At 46.2% G+C, this 21,669-nt stretch overlaps 1 protein-coding gene across 3 annotated transcripts in view; it reads right to left on the bottom strand.

The window, feature by feature from the left end:
* Positions 1–21,669, bottom strand: part of LOC136643644 (VPS10 domain-containing receptor SorCS1) — a 483,280-nt gene that overhangs the window by 287,019 nt on the left and 174,592 nt on the right. For all 3 annotated transcript variants that reach the window (XM_066618822.1, XM_066618823.1, XM_066618821.1), the window contains exon 2: positions 14,060–14,127. In XM_066618822.1, coding sequence (XP_066474919.1) covers positions 14,060–14,127 — 68 coding nt within the window. The remainder of the gene's footprint in view (positions 1–14,059; positions 14,128–21,669) is intronic.

Here is a 21,669-nt window from a genome sequence, read left to right as displayed (position 1 = left end):
TGGCTCAAGTCTCATTAAATTCAGTGTTATTGATACAGGGAGAGGAGTCTAAGGAAAAAAAGGTTGTTTTATGTGGAAGGACTTGTATCTAGACTGTAAAAGAGCAGAAGTAAGGTGCACCTTACTTCTAAGAGGAACATGCTGAGATTTCAGTTTCAGAAGTCATTTTGCAGCCAATCTTTTTAGCAAAACCGTATATACTGAGTGCATGAGAGGTAAGAATGTCTAAACTATCCTGAATTCCTGAATGCCTTGAATATTGGAACTATTTCACTGAACTACAGAGCTGTTTAAATGTCTAGAGGCTGTGGTTGGTGCAGAGGACCCCAATTTCTATTTTATACTAGTTGTCTATGGCTACAATCCTATGGGCATTTGTACAGGAGCCAATCAATTGGCATCCTTCAGTCTCTGAAGACTATGGTATCGCGCTCTGAATGGTGGTTCTGGAACAGCGTCTAGTGTGGCTGAAAAGGCCAATTCGGGAGTGACAATCCCTTCCACACTGGGAGCAAATGTAGTCTGTCCCTGGTGTGTCTCCCTGGCTACAGGCCTTCCTTCTTTGCCTCTTTGCCTCAGTCTGTTGGGCAAGTGTCTCTTCAAACTGGGAGAGGCCATACTGCACAGCCTGCCTCCAAGCGGGCCGCTCAGAGGCCAGGGTTTCCCACTTGTTGAGGTCCGCTCCTGTCAGATCCCTCTTGCAGATGTCCTTGTATCACAGCTGTGGTCTACCTGTAGGGCGCTTTCCTTGCATGAGTTCTCCATAGAGGAGATCCTTTGGGATCTGGCCATCATCCATTCTCACAACATGACCAAGCCAATGCAGGTGTCTCTCTTTCAGCAGTGCATACATGCTAGGGATTCCAGCACGTTTCAGGACTGTGTTGTTTGGAACTTTGTCCTGCCAGGTGATGCCGAGAATGCGTCGGAGGCAGCGCATGTGGAAAGCGTTCAGTTTCCTCTCCTGTTGTGAGCGGAGAGTCCATGACTCGCTGCAGTACAGCAGTGTACTCAGGACGCAAGCTCTGTAGACCTGGATCTTGGTATGTTCCATCAGCTTCTTGTTGGACCAGACTCTCTTTGTGATATACTTATAGATATACTTACAATAGTCGCAAAGAAAACCCAGCATATTGCAATCCACTTAAGGCTTTGCTTTCTTTTACTACAATGGGATTGGGGGGGGGGGAAACAAAAGAAAAACCTGTCCAACTGTATGAGCTGCTTAGATTCTTGAAACATACTATGAAGGTCACAGGTACAATTATCTCAATAGAAAAAAGCGGTAAGTAACCAAAATGTTGTATCTTAACATTTCTCAAGCATAAAGAAAACATCTTGAACAAAATCCACTTGAAATTGAATGTTTTATTCCATGAGCCTTGCACAGGGAAACTGGAGGATGGATTCTGTTCCTTCTTTCCAGCTAACTTTATACAAACAACAAACTGAACTTATTCAGAACAGCAGCAACATTTGATGTTGTCCTAATTTAGTTGCAACAGACAAAGCAAAGAGTGATAACTGACAAAGACTGAGGTGATAGATTTCTGGTCTGTTCTATTTAAGACTCCAGGTGGGGAGTTATATATTTGAATCTTCCTTCATGCAAAAAGGTTATAAATCAGAAAATCAGAGAAAAGCTGTTTTTTGCTGAAAACTGGAAGTGCCTTTCCAACGCTTCCTGAGGACTTTCAGATGCAGGGTTGGCACCCATGTTCAGTCAAATACATGGGTGTTAAACCCACTAATCACAAGGGCCAACTATACATGGGTTGTTTTGCATGGAGAAGCATTTTAAGCTATGATCCCACAACTGTAGCTTGAAGTGGAACAGTTCCAAACTCTGTCACCTCCGCTTACCCTCTCCCTCTAATGTATAGATTGGGTTTATCTCTCAGCTGAACATGTTAGCAGGCTCAGCTGAAAAGTAATGTGTTGCAGCAATGGGAGGAAGTAGGAAAGCTTCCTTTGTGACTAATCTGCAGTGGATGTTCTCCTCTTCAAGGAATCATCTTCAGGGAATCATCTTCAGTGGATCTTCAAGGAATCATCACTTGAACTGCAGGCATTTATTGGGCAACATCTATGCATGAACTTAGCCTTTGCCCACAAATGTGAAGACGAATGTTGGATGAAAATTGGCAACCTTTAACAACAAAGATGGGCAGAGTCATAAATTGTGCTAGCTTCTCACAATGTTGCCTCATCCCTTAGAGACCACACCGCTGGTCAGCAATCCAAGCCTTGAAGGAGAGGGTTAATCACAGTTCTTTAACGTTTGTCTCCTCATAGTTCCAATCACATTACAAATGTGGAGATTATTCCCTTCCACCCTCTCTCTCCCTGCCACACTGTCAATTCCCTATAGATATGGTATCTTCTATTCTGACATTTTATTTATTTTCAACTTAAGCTTATCTTCCTTTAGTAGCAGGTACCACTGTTGCCTCCTGAGTCTCACAGCTTAATCCCTTTTGTGATCTGGAAGATATCTAGGAGAGCACTGGAGGAAAAACATAAACAAACAAATCCAACTTGACTAATTGTTCTGTGTCACATCATCTTTTTCTTACCCTTCCTCTCTTTCAGAGCAAAGAAAAAAAAAAGATTTCTTTTAGGAAGAAAAACATCATGAACACAAGGAAGCAAGAGTCTGTCTAGAGCAGTGGTTTTCAAACTCTCCAGGAGAGTTTGAGCCACTGTAAATGCTTGCGGGGGGAGGCAAGTGGGGGTGGGTGGAAGGCAGCGGCGCGATCCCCAGGTTCACGCCGCTCAGGGGGCTGCAGGGGCTAGGGAGCACTTACCCAAGCCTCCTGCAGCCTCCCCAGGGTGCAGGGAGCCTGGTGCAAACCTTTGTTAGGGCTCCCTGCAGCAGGGAATGTAAAAGCAGAGCGATCGCGCCCCACCTCAGCTAAAGCAAAAGTGGAGCGCAATCGCTCCACTTTCACTTTCACTGCTGCGGGGAGCCCTAACAAAGGTTTGTACCAGGCTCCCTGCACCCTGAGGAGGCTGCAGGAGGCTTGGGTAAGTGCTCCGTAGCCCCTGCAGCCCCCTGAGCGGTGCAATCCTGGGGATCGCACCGCTGCTTCCTCCCTGCCTCCAGCCTGCCCCCACCCCTTAAGGGAGCAGAGGCCAGGGCCCACAGGCTGAGGCGTCGCGACGCCCCAGTTTGAAAAGCCCTGATCTAGAGGATTACAGTGTAATTAATGCAAAGTCCAGTCAGAGAGAAATCTCAATAACTCATTTCAGAAGTGGAACAACCCCTGCAACCAAGAGGCTGTTGATCCACTGAGACATGAAACGCTCAGCTGCCTATCCATTCCTCTGAACTTTGCACATCGTATATCAACAACTGATAGCCTTTTTTACTCCAAGGACTTGTGTGGACCACTTTATTTGTTTTATGAGCACTAAAGAACAACCGCACTTCTGTTGTGGAATTAGGGGATAAAAAGCCATCGGGACAGGCTTCTGGTAGACTCACATTAATGACAATCTATATAGGAGTTAAGCCTGGAGATTTTCCCATGATCAAGACTGCTGGCCTGCTGCTGTCTTGCATGTGGGGAGCATTCCTTGCCTGGCCCCAGAGGTCATGTGAGGAAAGGGAGGAGAGATGAACACACCCTATTGATGAGCAGCATTCTAGGGGTGGAGCTTCATTTACATTTTCTCTGGAGTTGCCTCAGTGTGCTTCAGTTTTCAACCCTACACACACTCCTGTTAGGCAATCTGAGATTGGCTGGTTGCCATTGGAGCAGGGTAGGAATTTTTTGCTATCTTCCTGATTGACATTAGTTGGCAGTTTTTAATCTCAGACTTTTTTCTTGGTGTTGAGGGTCTTTTTTAGCCAGGTTGGACACTTCTTGCAGGTTTTGAACTGGGGATTTTGGTGTGCGCACTGAAGTAAGCAGAAGTCAGTGGGCAAACCATTACCAATCCCTAGAGGGTGTTTGCAGCCCTGGCTATCTAGATAGATAGGCCAGCCCTGGCTATCTAGATAGAAGAACCACCTACTAATGCAAGAGGTTCTGAGTCATGTCATGAAAATGGAAAATATTGGATAGGTGATGAAATTTGCCAAAACCAATCACACATATCTTTATCTGCTGGATGGGTCTTGATAAGTATATAACACAATTTATGGTGAACATATTGTTACAGCGTAACAGTCTCCTCTGCAAGCAGAAGAATACTCTGTGCCCACATGGAGGATACACATACTCCAATGACCGTATAAAAAAAATGTCCTTCAGACAACATGAAGACCCAGCAAGTGTACTGCTTTGATGTCATCTCTAACATTTAACTCAAATTTAGCATAAACAAATGCACTGATTTTGACCTGGACTGTGACCATTAAAATTATTTTCATCTCTGGATGCTGAATGTTTAGGGCAGTGGTATTCAAACTGGGGCGTTGCAACGCCCCAGCCTGTGGGTCCTGGCTTCTGCCCCCTTAAGGGGTGGGGGCAGCCAGGAGACAGGGGGAAGGCGATCGCGCCGCTCATGGGAGCTGCAGGGGCTTGGGTGCACTTGCCCAAGCCTCCTGCAGCCTCCCAGGGGTGCGGGGAGCCCTGCGCGACCTTTGGCAGGGCTCCCCGGGTCAGGGAAGGTGACAGCGGAGCGATCGTGCCCCACTCCGCAAAACCAGAAGCGGAGCGCAATCGCTCCGCTTTCCCTTCTGACGGGGCTGCAGGGGCTGGGGTGCACCCTCCAGTCCCTGCAGCAGCCATCCCTGTGTGCGGGGAGCCCTGTGCAAGCGCCTGCTGGGCGCCCCAGGTCAGGGAAAGGGAGAGTGGAGCGATCGTGCTCCGCTTCTGCTTTTGTGGAGGCACAGCAGATCGCTCCACTCTCCCTTTCCCTGACCTGGGGCACCCTGCAGGCGTTCGCGCAGGGCTCCCCGCACACAGGGGCAGCTGCTGCAGGGACTGGTGAGTGCATCCCAGTCCCTGCAGCCCCCTGAGCGACGGATCGCATCGCTGCCTTCCCCCTGCCCCTGCTACCTCCCCCCGCCCCCGCAAAGATTTACTGCAGGTTTCAAACTTCCAGAGAGTTTGAAAACCACAGGTTTAGAGCAAAGTGCAGCCACATTTTTAAGGTTTGTGTTGGGTTTTACCAACAAGTAAGATTCAAAATTGGTATTTGGAGAGGGAGTAAATTACCATATTTTTCGCTCCATAAGACACACTTTTTCCCCCCCAAAAAGTGGGGGGGGGAAGTGTGTGTGTCTTATGGAGTGAATACTGCAAAAAAAAACAACAACAACTCCGCCCCCTGCCCCGCCCCCTGCCCGCTCTGCTCTGCTCGCCTTCCCAGGAAAGTGTGGGTGGGGTGGCAGTCTTGCTGAGCAAGCCCCTACAGCAGGGGTGCTCATTATGTCGATTGAGAGCTACCAGTCGATCTCCAGGAAAAATGAGTCAATCGCAGGCTTCTCTCCCGTCCAAGCATCGCTAGGAGTGAGCCCCTGGCAGGCTTGTGAGCCCAGGGAGGGAGCCTAGGAAGTGAGTCCAGGGAGCCCAGGGAGTGAGCACCTGACGGTTCTGTGTGGTTCTGTGTGCAAGGGGTTTTGCACTGGTCTTGCTGTGATGTCTATACAGAGATCTTCCCTTCCCCACACCTTTCCCCTGTTTTTGCACTGGTCTGTATAGAGATCTGCTTCCCCCCCCCCCTTGTATTGGAATCCAGGAAGATCTGGTGAGGAGGTAGATGTGGTGTCAGCAGTGGCCCCTTTAAGGGTAAGGCCTGGGCATCCAGCAGAGTGTGCTGCACAGCTGCAGCCACTGGAAGGCAATAGGGCCCTCAGGGATATAAGGAGTACCAGAGGCAGAAAGGGTTTGTGGGTTTTGAAGGAGAGGAGAGGAGAGGAGAGGAGAGGAGAGGAGACCTGACCTGACCTGACCTGACCTGACCTGACCTGACCTGACCTGACCTGACCTGACCTGACCTGACCTGACCTGGGACTGTAATTTGGCTTATTGGCTCTGGACTCTGATTTGGTAACTCTGATTGATGGGACTGATTTACTTGGCATCTGTGGACTGGAACTGGACTCACTTTTGCTTGCTGCACTGGTGAGTTGCACAAGGGGGACTGATCAGCCTTAAGCGGGCACGAGGCCCAGTGGTTTGGAATTTGGCAGAACATCATTGTAGCAGAAAGATAATGTGATCCCCTATTTCTATGCACCTGCTTTTGTGAGCTTCATAAATTCTGACTCTAGCGATGATGAGTTCTTGGGGTTTCCAGAAAACTAGAGCACTCAAACCTTTAAGTCTCTCCATTTGTTAATGACAGTGATAATGGTTCTTAATGCCACTGTTGACTGCTGTTCACTTTACATGGTTCAAATGTTATTCTGTTATAGTTTATTAAATATTTTATTACACTATTTGGTTCAGAATATTTTTTTTCCTTGTTTTCCTCCTCTAAAAACTAGGTGCATCTTATGGTCAGGTGTGTCTTATGGAGCGAAAAATACGGTACATTGCAAAGACTTATACAATTGGTCTCTGCCCACATGTTTGGGTCATTGATAGATTCTTCCAACTATATGAAAGTGGTATGGATGAGTGAGTGGCTGGGAATAAGGGCATCAATGTTAGCCTGGATGCAATTCATGACACTGATTTCATGGTTTCATACTTGAGAACCCCTCCCGCAACCCTGGTGTTCACAATTATACAATGAAAACTGACCACTCTATTCACAGTCAAAAGTCTCTTTACCTAAAAGGATTCTGAAAAACTGTTAAAAATGTCACCCAAAACAAACATTAACTGCCATGTTCACATCTGACATATGTTATGTAATGATGCTGGTGAAATTCTCTCCAGCCAAGCTTAGGAAAACAAATTTCAGGGGCTCATTAAAGTTTGCCTCCAAGGAGAGGTGAATTTTAAAAAGTCCCCTGAACTCTTTTCAAATGAAATTAAAAACTGAGCAGAAAAGAACTACTAATCCTTGCTCCTCATTTAATGTACTGTAACGCCATAGCTTCATTACATTAAGTAAAGATCTAAGAGGGAATATTTAAAGGGCTTCCCCTGGAAAATTAGGAGAGGTGGAGATCCAACAATCCACCATGGGAAATCCTCTGGGTTAGAGGATCATGTGTTGGGGTAGTTCACAACAGACCCTTACATATGTTCCCCCTTGCCTTACTTCCAAAGCTCCTTATATGGGGATGGAACTAGCAAAAGAAGAAGGGAGAACCCCATGGGGGACCAAGTCACATAGCACCTCACTGATTGTGTTATATCTTGTACTTCCGCTAGTTTGGGGGGATGCAGTCCCTCAAGCCCTTATCAAAGCAGCCAGCAATAGCTTATTCTAATGTCCTTTTAAGGAATACGGGGGGGGGGGCATATCCACAGATCTATATCCGCAGATTCAGTTATCCACAGATCTAGTCTGCAGGGCCCTCTAACGCCCCTAGCCCTTCACACTCACCTCCGGAGGGGCTTCTAAACTCAGCAGAGGCAATATCTGTGGCCTTTGTCAGGCACAATCTAAGCTCTGAAGATGAAAAAATGCAACTTCTGGTTTCACAGAGAAACCGGAAGTGACATTTTTAATTCCTTATAACAGTGATTCTCACACATTTAGCACCGGGACCCACTTTTTAGAATGAGAATCTATCAGGACCCACAGGAAGTGATGACATGACTGGAAGTGACATCATCAAGCAGGAAAAATTTTAACAATCCTATGCTGCTATCCTACCCACACTTACCCAGTAACAATTAATATCATTGTTAAAAGAATATACATAATAGCTTGTTAAACATTTTCCTGTAACATTTCCCGAAATGCAGTTACATACCTTGGTAGCATCAAGTCTAAAATATTAAAAATAAAATATTGAAATGAGTGGGGATTCACCTCAAATTGGTTTGTGACCCACCTAGTGGGTCCCAACCCACAGTTTGAGAAACACTGCCTCATAAGTCATTGGAAGGTCTATAGAAGCCCAGTGAAGCATTCCAGTTTTGACTATCTGTGGGGTTCCATAACGTAACCCTTTCAAATAAGGAGGCAAGCCTGTACCTTCTTGGAAAAGCAGATGAAAAAGGCAGTGTTTGTCTTTTCACCCTCCTCACCTTTCCTAACTGGCACCCCATGAAAATAAATTTATTTTGAGCCTCAGATTGGCTCACACTGGGAATCAGATTATTTCAGATTTGTGGGAAAAACCTGACTCCTTTTTGTGTCTTTCTGATCCTAATCTGGAAAGCTTGCTAACCTCTAATTTTATGAATTAAAGTACTCAGCCACATGTAAATGTCATATGAAAACTGAGGTATGGATGTTATTTTAATTTTAGGCATATTTTAAAATGACACTATCCTAAGATTTGAGGAAGACAACAAAATATCACTGTTTTACAACTAAGAAAGAGAAGTTGCCTTCTGCTTTCTGAAACAGAATGTCATTTGTCAACAAACAAGATCAAAGCACTCATATGCAGGATAATGTGTTATTTCAGTCATTGACATCAGACCTGAAAGAGCCTAGCACATCAAAGAGCTGCAGAAGGTTGCTCTTTTCATTTTAGTTCCACAGGTCTTTGATATTTCTAATGTACCAACACTGAAATCTAAACTAATGTCATAAGCCAAAGGGGAACAGCAGATAATAGCCTATTGTCAAACACTGTTAAAACTATTCTCGTATCACATAATCTCCTTTCCTTTGCTGCAAAATATCTTCTAGTAGCCTTTGGTGAAGCCAAGAAAGGTTTTACAGAGTTCTCAGTGTAAAGATTGGATGCCTTTGCCCCTCCATTTGACAGACAAGAACAAGTTAAAGCAGGGGTGTCAAACTCATTTCAAATACAGGGCTGAATAGGATTCATGATGCCTGCTGAGGGCCGGAAGCAGTGGTGGGATTCAGCAGGTTCTCACCTATTCTATAGAACCCCTACCTAATCCAGCTGTTGGTTCTAAGAACCGTTAGCTGGCCAGGGAGCTTGCGCCTTGAAATGTCAGGGCTAACCCTCCTGGGGGCAGCAGCCGTGCAGGGCCAACCCGTCCCGGGGGAAAGGGGGTCGCTCCAACGGGTGCTGAGGCTGCTGGGGCTGAAGGGGCGAGCCAGACACGGCCAACTGGAGTCTCCCATGACGCAGCTGCCGCTCACCAGCCCTAGTGAGCTCCCTGCTGACGAGGGCAAGAGAAGCAGCCCAGCTGCCCGCCCTGCACCTCCCCTCCCCGGCCGAGCCGGCCGACTGGCGAGTAGACTGCTCCTGTGCCTGGAGGCTCCTTGGGCTCAGCTCTCCCGGTGGGTTGGGGGCGCCGGCAGGACAAAGAGGAGGGCTTCAGAGCAGCTCCCACCCAAAGAGCCCCGCCCACCCCTGAGGGCGAGCCCCCCCCCCCCCCCCGCCACACGTCCATGAACACACAATGGAACTTACCTCTGGGTAGGCACTGAGCACAATCCTAACCAGGTCTACTCAGAAGTAACTCCTATTTTGTTCAATGGGGCTTACTCTCAGGAAAGTATGGTTAGGATTGCAGCCACTGTCAATCAGAAGGTGAAGAAGGAAGCATCTCATCCTAGTCACTGAGGCTGTGATCCTATCCACACTTTCCTGGGAGTAAGCTCCTTTGGCTATAATGACTTACTCCTGAGTAGACATGCATAGGGTTGTGCTCAAAGACTGCACTCCTAGCCACACTCTCCTGCGAGTAAGCCCCTTTGGCTATAATGACTTACTCCTGAGTAGACATGCATAGTTTTATGCTCAAAGGCTGTACTCCTAGCCACACTCTCCTGCGAGTAAGCCCCTTTGGCTATAATGACTTACTCCTGCGTAGACATGCCCCTTTGGCTATAATGAGACTCTATAATGAGTAGACATGCATAGGCTTGGGCTCTCATGCTGCAGTAAGCTCTGTTGACTATAATGGGACTTACTTCTGAGTAGACGGGCATAGGGATTGTGCCCTTACTTTCCACAAACACAGGACTGCATCATGGGGTTGGTTTTCATCCTTGGGGTTTGGGAATGCAGTTTTGTGCCTGGGATCTTTTCATTGCAATACAACGTGTTGTTACACAATGATTGTATAATACACTATCAGACACTTAGAGGCGATGCTCCCACAGCTGAAATTCCTCAAGTTAAAAAAAGGCAGGAATGTGGCACAAAACATTACTTCATTAAGGGTACAATCCTATGCAGGTCTTCTCAGAAGTAAGTCCTATTGTGTGCAATGGGTATTACTCCCAGGAAAGTGTGGATAGGATTGCAGCCTTTGAGCAGAATCCTATGCATATCTACTCAGAAGTAAATCTCATTATAGCCAATGGGGCTTATTCCCAGGAAAGTGGAAGTAGGATTGCAGCCTTAGGACACAATCCCATGCATGTCTACTCAGAAGTAAGTCCTATTGTGCTCAGTGAGGCTTTCTTCTAGCACTTGTGCAGTCACAATGCAGCCCTGAGGTAAGGGAACAAATGTTCCCTGCTCCCCACCACAGGATGCAGTGCATGCGCCATTGGTACAGCTGCACTGGAAAATTGGATAGGATTGGGTCCTAAGTCCTCTTAACTATAACTTTGCAGCACCAAGTCCTGGAGGTCTCCTTGTGACAAGGGAATGTTTGTTCCCTTACCTTGGGACTGCAATGTGGCTGCATTGGCTCTGGAAAGTTGGATAGCCCTTAGGCTGCAATCCTACTCACATGTGGGAAGCAAGCCCAATTAACTATATAATGTGATTTACTCCTGTGTAGGCTTGCATAGGATTGGGCTGCTATTCCCAGGTAAGTGTGCTGAGGATGGTACAGTTAGCATTGCTCTTTCTCTAGCAGAAAAGTTTCTTTAGGTTATTCTCCCTCCCCCCATGCAAGTGAAATGCCAGGCTGACTAGAAATTGAAGATTTTTGAACAAGTTTGCAAATTGGGTTTAGGTCTTATCACCTAATGAAGAAGAACTGGAGAAGCACTGGGAAGAACTTGTGATCAGGGTGAACCTCAAAACCTGCAAGGCTTGTTACATGTGCTGTTAATTTTCATTTTTAGGCTGGGTTGTGGGTGCTGGGCACCTACACAGCTGCAACACTTTCGAAGGACTGTGGTGGGGAGGTTCTGCCTCACCTGCCTCCCCACCCACTGCAGGCCTCTGCTTTGCACTCCCTGGTCAGTAGCAGCCCTCAAACTTGTGGGAGAATCACCACTAGAGTAGACCAAAGTGATGGGTATCTGCTGTTGCCTGTTGGAAAGCAACCTAGAAGAACAGTCCCCTCATAGTACTTTTTTGCTCATTAGTGAAACTGTCCTTCAAGGCTGCCATTCTCTCTCAAACCCTGGAAGTTAACAATTCCCCTTGAACTTGTTGGGCTTCTGAGTAGACGTGCATTGGATTGCAGAGTTGGAAGTTGGAGGGGGAAGCTTTCAAGTTCACTGGAATTCTTTTTGGGGCTGGGTGGTAAAAGCAATAGAGCAGCATTTCTCAACCAGTAGTACTCATACCACCAGTGGTACTTGAGCTGGTGCCCAGTGGTACTCATGGCAGGACCCCCCCCCCCCCGACCTCCACTGCCTGGCAGTGAGACCAGCAATACGATGCAACAAACAGTGGTAGGAGGCTCAGTTCTGCTTTTCTTGCACTCAAAAAAGCCCTCCCATCTACCCTGGGAGCCCAATCCTATGCATGTCTACTCAGAAGTAAGTTCCATTATATAGTCAATGGGACTTACTCCCAGGAAAGTGTGTACTGTACAGTATAGGAGTGCAGCCGTAGTCTTTCAACTTCCTTTGCGCAGACAATTGAAGCTGAGTTGCTCATTGCTCATTAGGACATAGAACCTGTTGTTAATTTATTTGAATCCCACCACTAGCCGGAAGTGATGTTGTTAGGCAGGAAGTGATGTCATTAAACAGGTCATAATCACAAATAAATACTTTTTCTCACTTTGGAACTCATTAGCTGCAAATGACAGAAGAGAAAATACACAAATCTTGATTATATTTCAAGTTATGGGAGAGTCCAATTTTCACGTGGGCTGCCCTTTCAGCAGTAATACCTCAGCACTGTCCAGCAGCTGAGAGCCTGAGGGCCTGATAAAAAGCTTCCGCGGGCCGCATTCGGTCCCCAGGCCTTATGTTTTACACCCCTGAGTTAAAGGGATGAATCACATGCATCCATGAACACTCCTCCTATCAACAAAGGACTCCACTGGAACTAGCTAATCTCATGTATCTGGAAGGGGTACTCAGTGTTTTGTTTTTTGGGGGTGCTCATTCCTGGTAATGCAGTACAGGTATACACAGGGCTATAGACACTTAACCTTCTCACTTTGACATTTCACTTCCCATTTGGGAAAAAAAATATGAACAGAGGTTTACATAACAATGGTAAGAAAATGTATTTGGAGATGCACCCTGTACGGAGACATGGTGTTTTTTCAACAGCATTTCCCTTAGGGCTGCTGCTACATTCCACCCTAATGGTATTCAGTATTGCTAAAATGAAGTGGGAATCACACACACACACACACACACACACACACACACACACACTCAGTATCTTCATTGGTTCCACAGACTGTTTCATTTGCACTGTCACCTCTTTGCATGTTACATTACAAAGTTCCCAGTTGATCTCAGGCATGCTGTCCAGAATCACAGTTGCCTGCAGTAGAAGTCCTGGTCACTGTGGTGCCAGGGGTTACACCGCCAGAACTGCCGCCCCCACCTGAGGGGGCCACCTCCGTGCCTGCTGCCTCCCTCCTAAGGCATTCTGAGGGCTGGGGAGGCTGCACATGACCTTCTACACCCTATGAAGGCCTTCTAAGGCAGCAATTTTCAGTCTTTTTAATCTCATGGCACTCTGAGAAATCAATAAAAATTGTCAAGGCACACCACCAGTTTTTTGACAATTGACAAGGCACACCACACTGCTGGTGGGGGCCTTACATCCCCCAATGGTCCTACTAATTTAAAGTTTGGCCCTCCCCAAACTCCTGTGGCACACCTGCAGACCATTTGCTGCACACCAATGTGCCATGTCACAGTGGTTGAAAATGACTGTTCTAAGTTCTTCTAAGGACTTTTAAACCTAACCCAGTTTTTGACCAAAGATGTTTAAAGATCCTCTGGAGGCCTTTGAAGGCCTTCTGAGGGCTGAGAAGGCAGCGTGTGGCCTTCCTGGCCCTCAGAAGGCCTTCTGAGTGCCTTTAAGTGCCATTTTTCAACTCAGAAGGGTGGGAGGGCATCTCTCAGGCTCTCCGAATACTTCCGGGGGGGAAGCATGGTTGTGGGTGGCCCTCGGGGTGGGGTGGTGGTAGCACCTCCCCAGCTGTGCCACTTGGGGTCACTTGTACCCTTGGACCTGCCTAGAAATGTCACTGGTTCTTTTTCTGTCTGTTGAATACAAAATCTATGCTGCAGTGTCAATGTGATCATAGGCAGCAGGCAAGGGGAGTGGCCTCCTCAGGTGGGAACTGCAGAAATATCAGGAAGATACAGAATTATGTTCATAATTATTAGTCCAGTCCCACCCCCACCTCACCAAGCAGCTGTTCCTTGAAGCTTTATTTAGCGTATTGACTGTTGTATAAGTTGACCCATGTTTTCAGGCCAATTTCAAGGCAAAAATTTCAAGGTTGAGCTACTCCTCCTACCACTGCTTGTCATATTGTGTTGCAGTTCTCGTTGTCATGCAGCAGAGTACTGGAGCTCCCACAGGTATTACCAGACAGCACCTCAAGTACCATCGATGGTACGAGTACCACTGGTGGAGAAACACTGAAATATAGTCTTGCAGTGCAATCTATGTACATCTACTCAGAAGTAAATTCAACTGAATTCAATAGGGTTTACATCCAGGAAACTTTAAGGCTGCAGACTTATATACACTTTCCTGGAGGTAAGACCCATTGAACACAATGGGACTTCTAAGTAGACATGCATACATGGTAATAGAGGCAATATAGTGGGTGCCTGTAAAGCTGCTGGGAGTTCTGCAAACCTTCTAGCACGTACAAAATCCAATTGAATGGTGTCCAAATTTAAGTATGTTCATAATTATTAGCTCAGTTTATCTACGCACCTCCATAGTGAGCTCTCCGTGATACTCCCCAGGTTATAGTCATACAGCTTTGTCAGAATTAAAATCACCTGCAGGCACAAGAAGAAAATCATGGTTAGTCTCTAACAATTAGAATCTCATAGAACTGATATGACCCAGGGGAGGGCTTAGGCTGCTGTTAATGGGTGCTTAACATAATTAAATGAACTGCTCAACCATTTGCTTAAACCGATATGGGAAGTGTCTGCAGAGATGGCCAAAGGAAATCAGAAATGTTCTCTGCCAGTGTCTGCTGCACATGTGGCAACTTCTCCCAAGTGAATACAGGTCAAGCAAAGCCAAAGAAAGGGGGATCAGTGCAACATGGCAGGAGGTTATGATTGCCTTTCAATGCCTGTCCTGGGGCAGGGTGGGGGAGTAGTCAGTAATGAGGTTTTCTTAAAGTGTTGACAGGCCAGATCCTTTATTCTAGCAGTTAGAAGAAATCATAGTATTGTTATCCAGTAGAACTGAAAAAGTAAGGTAGATAAATAGCACAGGACTCTTCATTCATTCATTCATTCATTGTTTATGTATGTATGTATGTATGCATGTATGCATGTATGCATGTATTTCTATCCCGTCTTTCCTCTGCTGAAAGCAGATGCCCAAGGCAGCTTACAATTTATAGAGTTAGGAATAAATAAATAAAAATAAAAATAATACAATATACAATAGAAAATACAAAACTATAATAGAAAAAAGGGGGGAATACAATGGGGGGGACACCAATTGGAGGAGGGCAAAAATATTCAAGGATTTTTGAATATAGAGGCACAGGAGGCAGACATCCCAAAAGCAAAACAAAACAAGAAAGCTTTAAGCCCTTGCGGAAATGCCATATGAGGGAGGGGATGGATCCTCCTTCCCCCAGTAGGGAGTTCCATAACTATGGCAGCACTACTGAGAAGGCTTGGCCCCATGTCGCCATCCCCCTAAAGGCAGCTTTTGCAGGAAAGCCCCCTCAGATGACCTAAAAGGGAGGGCCGGAATATATGGGAGAAGGCGGTCCCTCAGATAACCTGGCCCCAAACTGTGAAGGGCTTTAAAGACCAAACCCAGCATCTTGAATTGGGCCCGGAAACAAATGGGCAACCAATGCAGTCGCTGAAGCAGCAGCTAGACTGAATCAAACTGCCTAGCTCCAGTAACCACCCTGGCCACCACATTCTGCACTAGTTGCAGCTTCCAAATCGTCTTCAAGGGCAGCCCCACATAGAGCACATTACAGTAATCCAATCTTGAAGTCACTAGGGCATAGACCACAGTGGTCAGGTTCGAACAACTCAAGCATGGCCACGGCTGGTGCACCAGCTGGAGCTGAGCAAACGCACCCCTGGCCACCACTGTCACCTGGCTCTCCAGAGAAAACTGAGAATCCAGGAGCACACCCAAACTGTGAACCTAGTCCTGAGCCTCTCTCTTTCTAGTTCTAAACTCAGAAAGTCAACCTGCAATAGAATTCCAGAGATGTCAAGCAATAAGTCAACCAAACCCGCAAGAGCCACTCTAGGCATGCAGCAAAATCACGAGATGCAGAATATACCATTTAAGTCTGCAAGCAGAAGAATCTCATGTTTTAATGCTCCCCATGAACAGAAGAAAATCCTAGCTGGATCAGAACAAAAGTTCATCCAGTCCAACCTTCTGTATTTCACTGTGGCCCACCAGATGCCTCAAGGAGCACACAAGACAACAGGAGACCTGCATCCTGGTGCTCTCCCTCACATCTGGCATTCTGAGGTAATCTCTTGGTATACAGAAAATCAGTACGTCAGAAGACAACTAGCCTAGAACCTTGAAATGCTAGTTTTTGATGTGCAGGGAGTTCTCCCCCCCCCCCCTAGAAACATTCAATAGGGGAAGGGCAATAATAGTTCAGTGGTAGAGAGCCTGCTTTTCATGCAGAAAGTTCCAGGTCCAGCTCTAGGCATCTCTAAGTAGGGTTGGGTAATACCATCTGAACACCTGGATAGCTATTGCCAGTCTGCGCAAGCTGGATGGACCTGAGAGATGGGCCAAGAGTCTCAACAAGAGAGAAGGGAATTGCAGAGCGAGGATGCTAGCTAGAAGAGATAGTGAGCAGAGATGGCATTGGGATCTGTCAGGTAGGACACTGCTAAAGTGGTATATTATAGAGAAAAGCTGTAGCACACGATCTTGCAGGGTGCTTAAACTGTTGTTTAGCATTCCTTAATCAAGGTGGTCCTGCTGCTGCCAGATCACTCTCCTTAAAGCCAATCAAGTGTTACACAGGGACATGCGTCAGGGCATGTGGAAGATGCCACATGGCAGGCTGTCCATGCAACACAGCTTGCCATGTTGTTTGGGTGATTTTCATCCTGCCAATGGCAAACGCTCTTAACAATTAGAAGAAGATGGGTTATAACGATGCTCCTGAAACGATGGGTCTGCTTGAAACAATCTCTTCGTCGGAGGTATTGCTAAGCGGCTTGGTGGGCGAATGGGTTCACTTGCTGACAGTGCCCTTAATTCCTGCTACAGATGGATGCAAGACCTGGCACACAACTCGCTTGACTTCATTATTTAGTTTACTGCCGTCTTGTATCAGGAGAGCAACTACCAGAAATGCTTTATGTGCGCACACCCCTCCCTTCCCCATTTTCGTAGAGGGGGATTTATAGACCTATTCAGGGAGCAGAGCAGCAACATAATTCTGTATCTTCAACAAACAGCTGCCCTGCCGCAGCTGATAAGCTTTCCTGGGAGGGCGGTGATTGAAATTTAGCACTTTCCAAGCCTTAATTGGCACACGTCTTTGTCAGGCATATACACCCCCTGTGGGAATGCCATCTGACAGGGTGAGAGGCTGCTGAAACCTAGCACCAGTTTGGGTTCTCCTTAAAGAAGGAAAATTAAAAGGAAGTGAGTCATTGACTTTAGCAAATCAAAGTTTTGGAAAAGGAGAACAGAATGACCAGGCGGATTCAGCCGCTAGTAGAAATTTGTCTCTGTTATCCTGGATCACTTCTTTAACATCACACTGTTTTTCTGTTTCCACTGCACCAACAATTCCATGCAAGCCAATTATTTCTTAGGCTGTTTTCTTTTTGAAATTTGTATCCCACTGTATGGCTCCACAGAGCCAGCTGTGTGACTTAAGGTGCAATCGTAACTATGTGCTTGGCCGATGCAAGTCTCAAGCACATTTGCGACTACTCCAGTGTTGGGGAGGCCAGTACAAGGACTCACGCCAGCCTTCCCACATCAGATGCAGGCTCAGTGCAGGAAAATAAGCTCCAACCTTGGGAGGCTGATGCAGAGGATGTTGGAGAGGGTGGCAGGAGGGCGGAACAGGGCGAGGGTGGGGAAGGGTGAGTTGGTGGGTGGACCAGGCCCAAGGGGGTGGGACTGGACTGGGGCAACGTAGACTGTCACCCCCTCCCAGCCATCCCACCCACCCCCTCCCAGCAATTTTGGTGGCGCAGATCCAAGGAGCACAATAGGGATGGTGAGACATCACTTGGGGTAAAGATAAATATCCTTTTACTCCAAGTTGTGCAGCAGCCATCTCCTACCTGGCACTAGATACAGCAAAGGCCATTTGGCCTTCCTATTCCAGCACAGGTTAGGATTGGGCTGCCCCAGAAACAATAGAATCCCATTCATAATGAAAAAACAACAAAGGTGAACACAGCAAAAATTACCACATTTATGGCACAATCCTATCCTTCTGTCCCCCCACCAGAACAACCGCTGTGAAAAGGTGCACTCGATATCCACAGAGGTAGTGGTAGAGGATATCTGGGGGGGGGGTATTCCTGTCCCCATTCCATCCTTCCCCACCTCCTCCAGCCTCTCTTGCTGACTTACTTGCTCTAGCAGAGTGCTGGAACAACACATACAGGAAGGTTTCGGCCTTCTTGCCAGAACTCCAGCAGCTTGCACTTCCAGAGCGTGCTTTATAGCTGCCTTATGGCATCTAGCACTGGCAGAAAACTAGCGGGGCAGCTCATTAGGATTAGGCTGCCACTAGCCTAAAATTCCCTATTAAATATATCACTTCACAAATGTATCAAACAGTCACAAGGTCAGGTTATTATTTATTTATTTTTTTATTTTTTTAAAAATATCTACAAAACTATCTTAAAAAAATATAGTTCAGGAGTACCAATGCAGAATGCCGTTGGCTGACATCTTATGAAAGGGTTATTTCCTGAGGTCAGTGCATAAGGGGAAAATTGTGCATAGTTGGAACTAACTTAAATCTGAAAAATGTGTATTGTCTCTTTAAAATCTATGAAAGGCAAGCAAGAACTAAGACTGGCTGAGGGAAGAGAGCTTTATTCTCCCATCTCATACTCACTCCAGGCGATTTCTCTCGCCATTCCACTTATTAATTTAGGGATTCTCAAGAAAGGGTAACTTAAAAAAAATGTACATGCATTTTAATAAGCTCTAATTCATGCAGTCTTCACTGTAGAAAACCTGCCTTGCAAGGCACTCTGGAGCACGGCCTGCCTTTTTCTGCCATTCCGCCATTCTTTTTCAAGTACCCCTAAAGGTCCTGTTGAGTGTCCCTGGGAGTATGTGAATACCAGGTTGGGAACCACTGTTTTACTGGTATGTAGTTTACAGTGCACTTATTCTGACAGTGTTTACAAAAAGGTGGTGAAGACCAGAATTTTAAAAAGAATAAAAATGTATCTTATGATATTTTACTATGTTTTTAATAGAGACTACAGTTCTTAGCTAACAATTAGTGGTAGGTTATTTTTCAGGATCTGGCCTCAGGTAAAATCAGACAAAACTATAGTCAGACACCCCCCTAAGTTCAACCCCCGACTTATCCGAGGGTCATAGAAAGTTCCATGAATGTTGGCTCAAAACCTGCTTTCGGCTTATCTGTCGGGTCGACTTATAGACATGTGCCTGCTGTAAGTCCTATTTTGTTCAATGGGGCTTACGCTCAGGAAAGTGTGGTTAGGGTTGCAGCCTTAGTCTAATTAATTAACAAATTAATTAATTAACTGGATCAAGCAACTGATTTTGTATACTGTACACCATATGCAGTACATGTGTAAATTACACTGTATGTGTGAATTATAGCAGAATAAATTTGACACTGTAAAGTGTGTGTATATTTTCTTGAGACTCCCTGTATTCATAAATAGAATGGCAGGAGGAATCGCCTGCACTATTTGAACAGTTGTTCCTCTCTGTCTTGTTTTGTTTGTTGACTGAATGCCTATACCTGAGGTTCTCAAACTGGGGCGTCGTGACACCTCTGGCCCCTTAAGGGCGGGGGAAGGCAGTGACACGACCCCCAGGATTGTGTTGCTAACAGGGGTGAAGGTTTGTTTTTAAACTCATGGGAGGTGCTGCAATGTCCAGGAGTTGAGGGGAGCCCCACACAGCTCTCCAGAAGGCTTTCTCAGTCTTAGAATACTGAAATAAGTGATCACAAAACACTTCCAGTTTGCAGTCGCAAAACCGGAAGCATTTGCGATTGCTTATTTTCAGTATTCTAAGAGGAGCCCTGTGGAGGGCTGTGCAGGGCACCCCAAAAATCTGGACATTGCAGCAGCCCTGTGAGTAAGAAAAGAAAACACTCCCCCCCCCCCATTTAGCAATGCGATCCTGGGATCACGTCGCTGCCTTTGCTTGCTCCCCCCCAAGACTTAACTTGGGAGTTTTACTCCCGATAAGTTTGAGAAACTCTGGACCATACTGTTCTTGAATTTGTGCAAGCAAAGTGCATGTAAAATGTGGGCAGACAGTACTAACTAAGGAGCTGCAGCAACAGAAATGGATGGATGCGCTGCCCTCATCCCTCCTCAACCAAACTTCCCTCATACTGCCTGAAATTTCATAACACTTTAACCTCAGTTTACATTATCTCAAGATGCTAATCTGGCGGTGTGAAGTGGCCCTAACAACCCTATTCTACAGACGTTTTTTCCAGAAGTAAAGAACTTCAGAGTTCTTATGTTTAAGTGTGCATAAGACGATAGCATAAGCGTTGGCGAAGAAACACTTAAGGTAATGCCATGGCCTTTCTGAAATTGAAACAAGAATTCCATGATAAAGCAATATAGTGATTTTGGAAAACTATTAAGTAATCTCACCATTCCATGCTAATGCACCCCTTTTGTTTCAGAACACCCTTTACTGTATTACGACTGTGCAGTAACCTCGTTTCTCCAATTACTTTTTCTCAAACACAAAGAACATATTTTATTGATACCAAGACAAATTTACAAAGTGGGTAGCAGATTGCATGTTTGTGTTGCAAGGCTCTCATTCCTGTTTGTTTTTTTAAAAAAACCTGTTTAAAGTTCTCGTCTTAAATATTTATTCATATTTTCATTTCTTTGGTGTTTAGACTGTAAAAGGTTAGTTTACATTTAATATGCCTTTTCCCTCCCACCCAAACTATCGCTAGCTAGAGCTGAAGAAATAATGAATAAAGACATGCATATTACACTTCTAAATGTCAGAATAGGGGGGCTAAGAAAGTATGCTATAATGAAATGAAAAATAATGCATTGCCCTTTTTCTCCCTGTACTTTCTTTCACCCCCACTGCCAGCCATTTTTACCAATTCACATCAACTAGTAAAAGGAAGAAGAAAATTACAAAAGGACTATGAAAAGATCAGTAAGGCTAGCAGCCCAATAAAGGAGATGAAAATTCAGCCCCAGAGAGCAAACCATGTCATAAATTAAGATGTGCCTCAGCACTTTTTTCAGGGCTGCCCATTGGGCTTTTAAAGCTTTGCCCTACATATCCTCCTAGCTTTGGAGTGGCTTTGTCATGTCAAAGAAGTGTCAAGACGAGAGATGTGCACCTGACAGAAACAGTATGAGCTAGGCCTCCATCTCTTGCCTCAAACAGTAGACCGAGTAGTGTTTTCCATTCAGATAATTGCACATGAATTCTTTTTATTTTATGCCTAACTGCACATCTAAAGCATACTATTTCCTTACTTATGGGTCATCATGGTCTGAAGCTCAACCAAGGACTCTCTTTTAACAGTATTCTCTAAATCAGTGTTTCTCAAACAGTGCGCCACCATCTTGGAAGCTGGCAACTGTGTAGGCGCCGCCATCTTGGAAGCTGGCAGAGGCTTCCCTCAAGGGGCAATGGTGCTGCCGCTGCCTGCAAAAGGGTCCCGACCGGCTTGCAGGAGGAAGGAATGAGAGCAGCAGAGATGGGGTGGAGCCAGAGGCTCTGGAGCGGCTTGTGGGGAGGGGGGGAGTGGCAGGCAGGCAGGGAGGAGGAGGAGGTAGGAGCTACCCCCCCAAGTGCCAGCAGCCGCCCTCTGGAAGGGAGGCTCCAGAGTGGCTTACGGGCAGGCGAGCAAGAGGATGGGAGAGTGGCAGAGGCAGGGGGCTGCTGCTGACTCAGAGTGCCAGGAGCCCTCTGTGATAAAAAGGTACTGAAGCAGTCTGAGGAGGGAAAGGAGGGGGGAGAAGCAGGAGAGCCGCCATCGCTGCCCCAAGCACCTGGAGCTGCCTGGCTGGGAGCTCAGATAAGTTTGGGGACTGCCTCACTCATTGCTTCCCACCCTGCTTAGTAGGTGCTCTTTTTTTGGGGGGGGGGGGTGAGAATTTAGAAAGGGATGAGTT

Source organism: Tiliqua scincoides, chromosome 3, assembly GCF_035046505.1.
Source record: "Tiliqua scincoides isolate rTilSci1 chromosome 3, rTilSci1.hap2, whole genome shotgun sequence".
In the NCBI taxonomy this organism is placed as follows: Eukaryota; Metazoa; Chordata; class Lepidosauria; order Squamata; family Scincidae; genus Tiliqua; species Tiliqua scincoides.
This window is presented reverse-complemented; position numbering and strand designations above follow the sequence as displayed.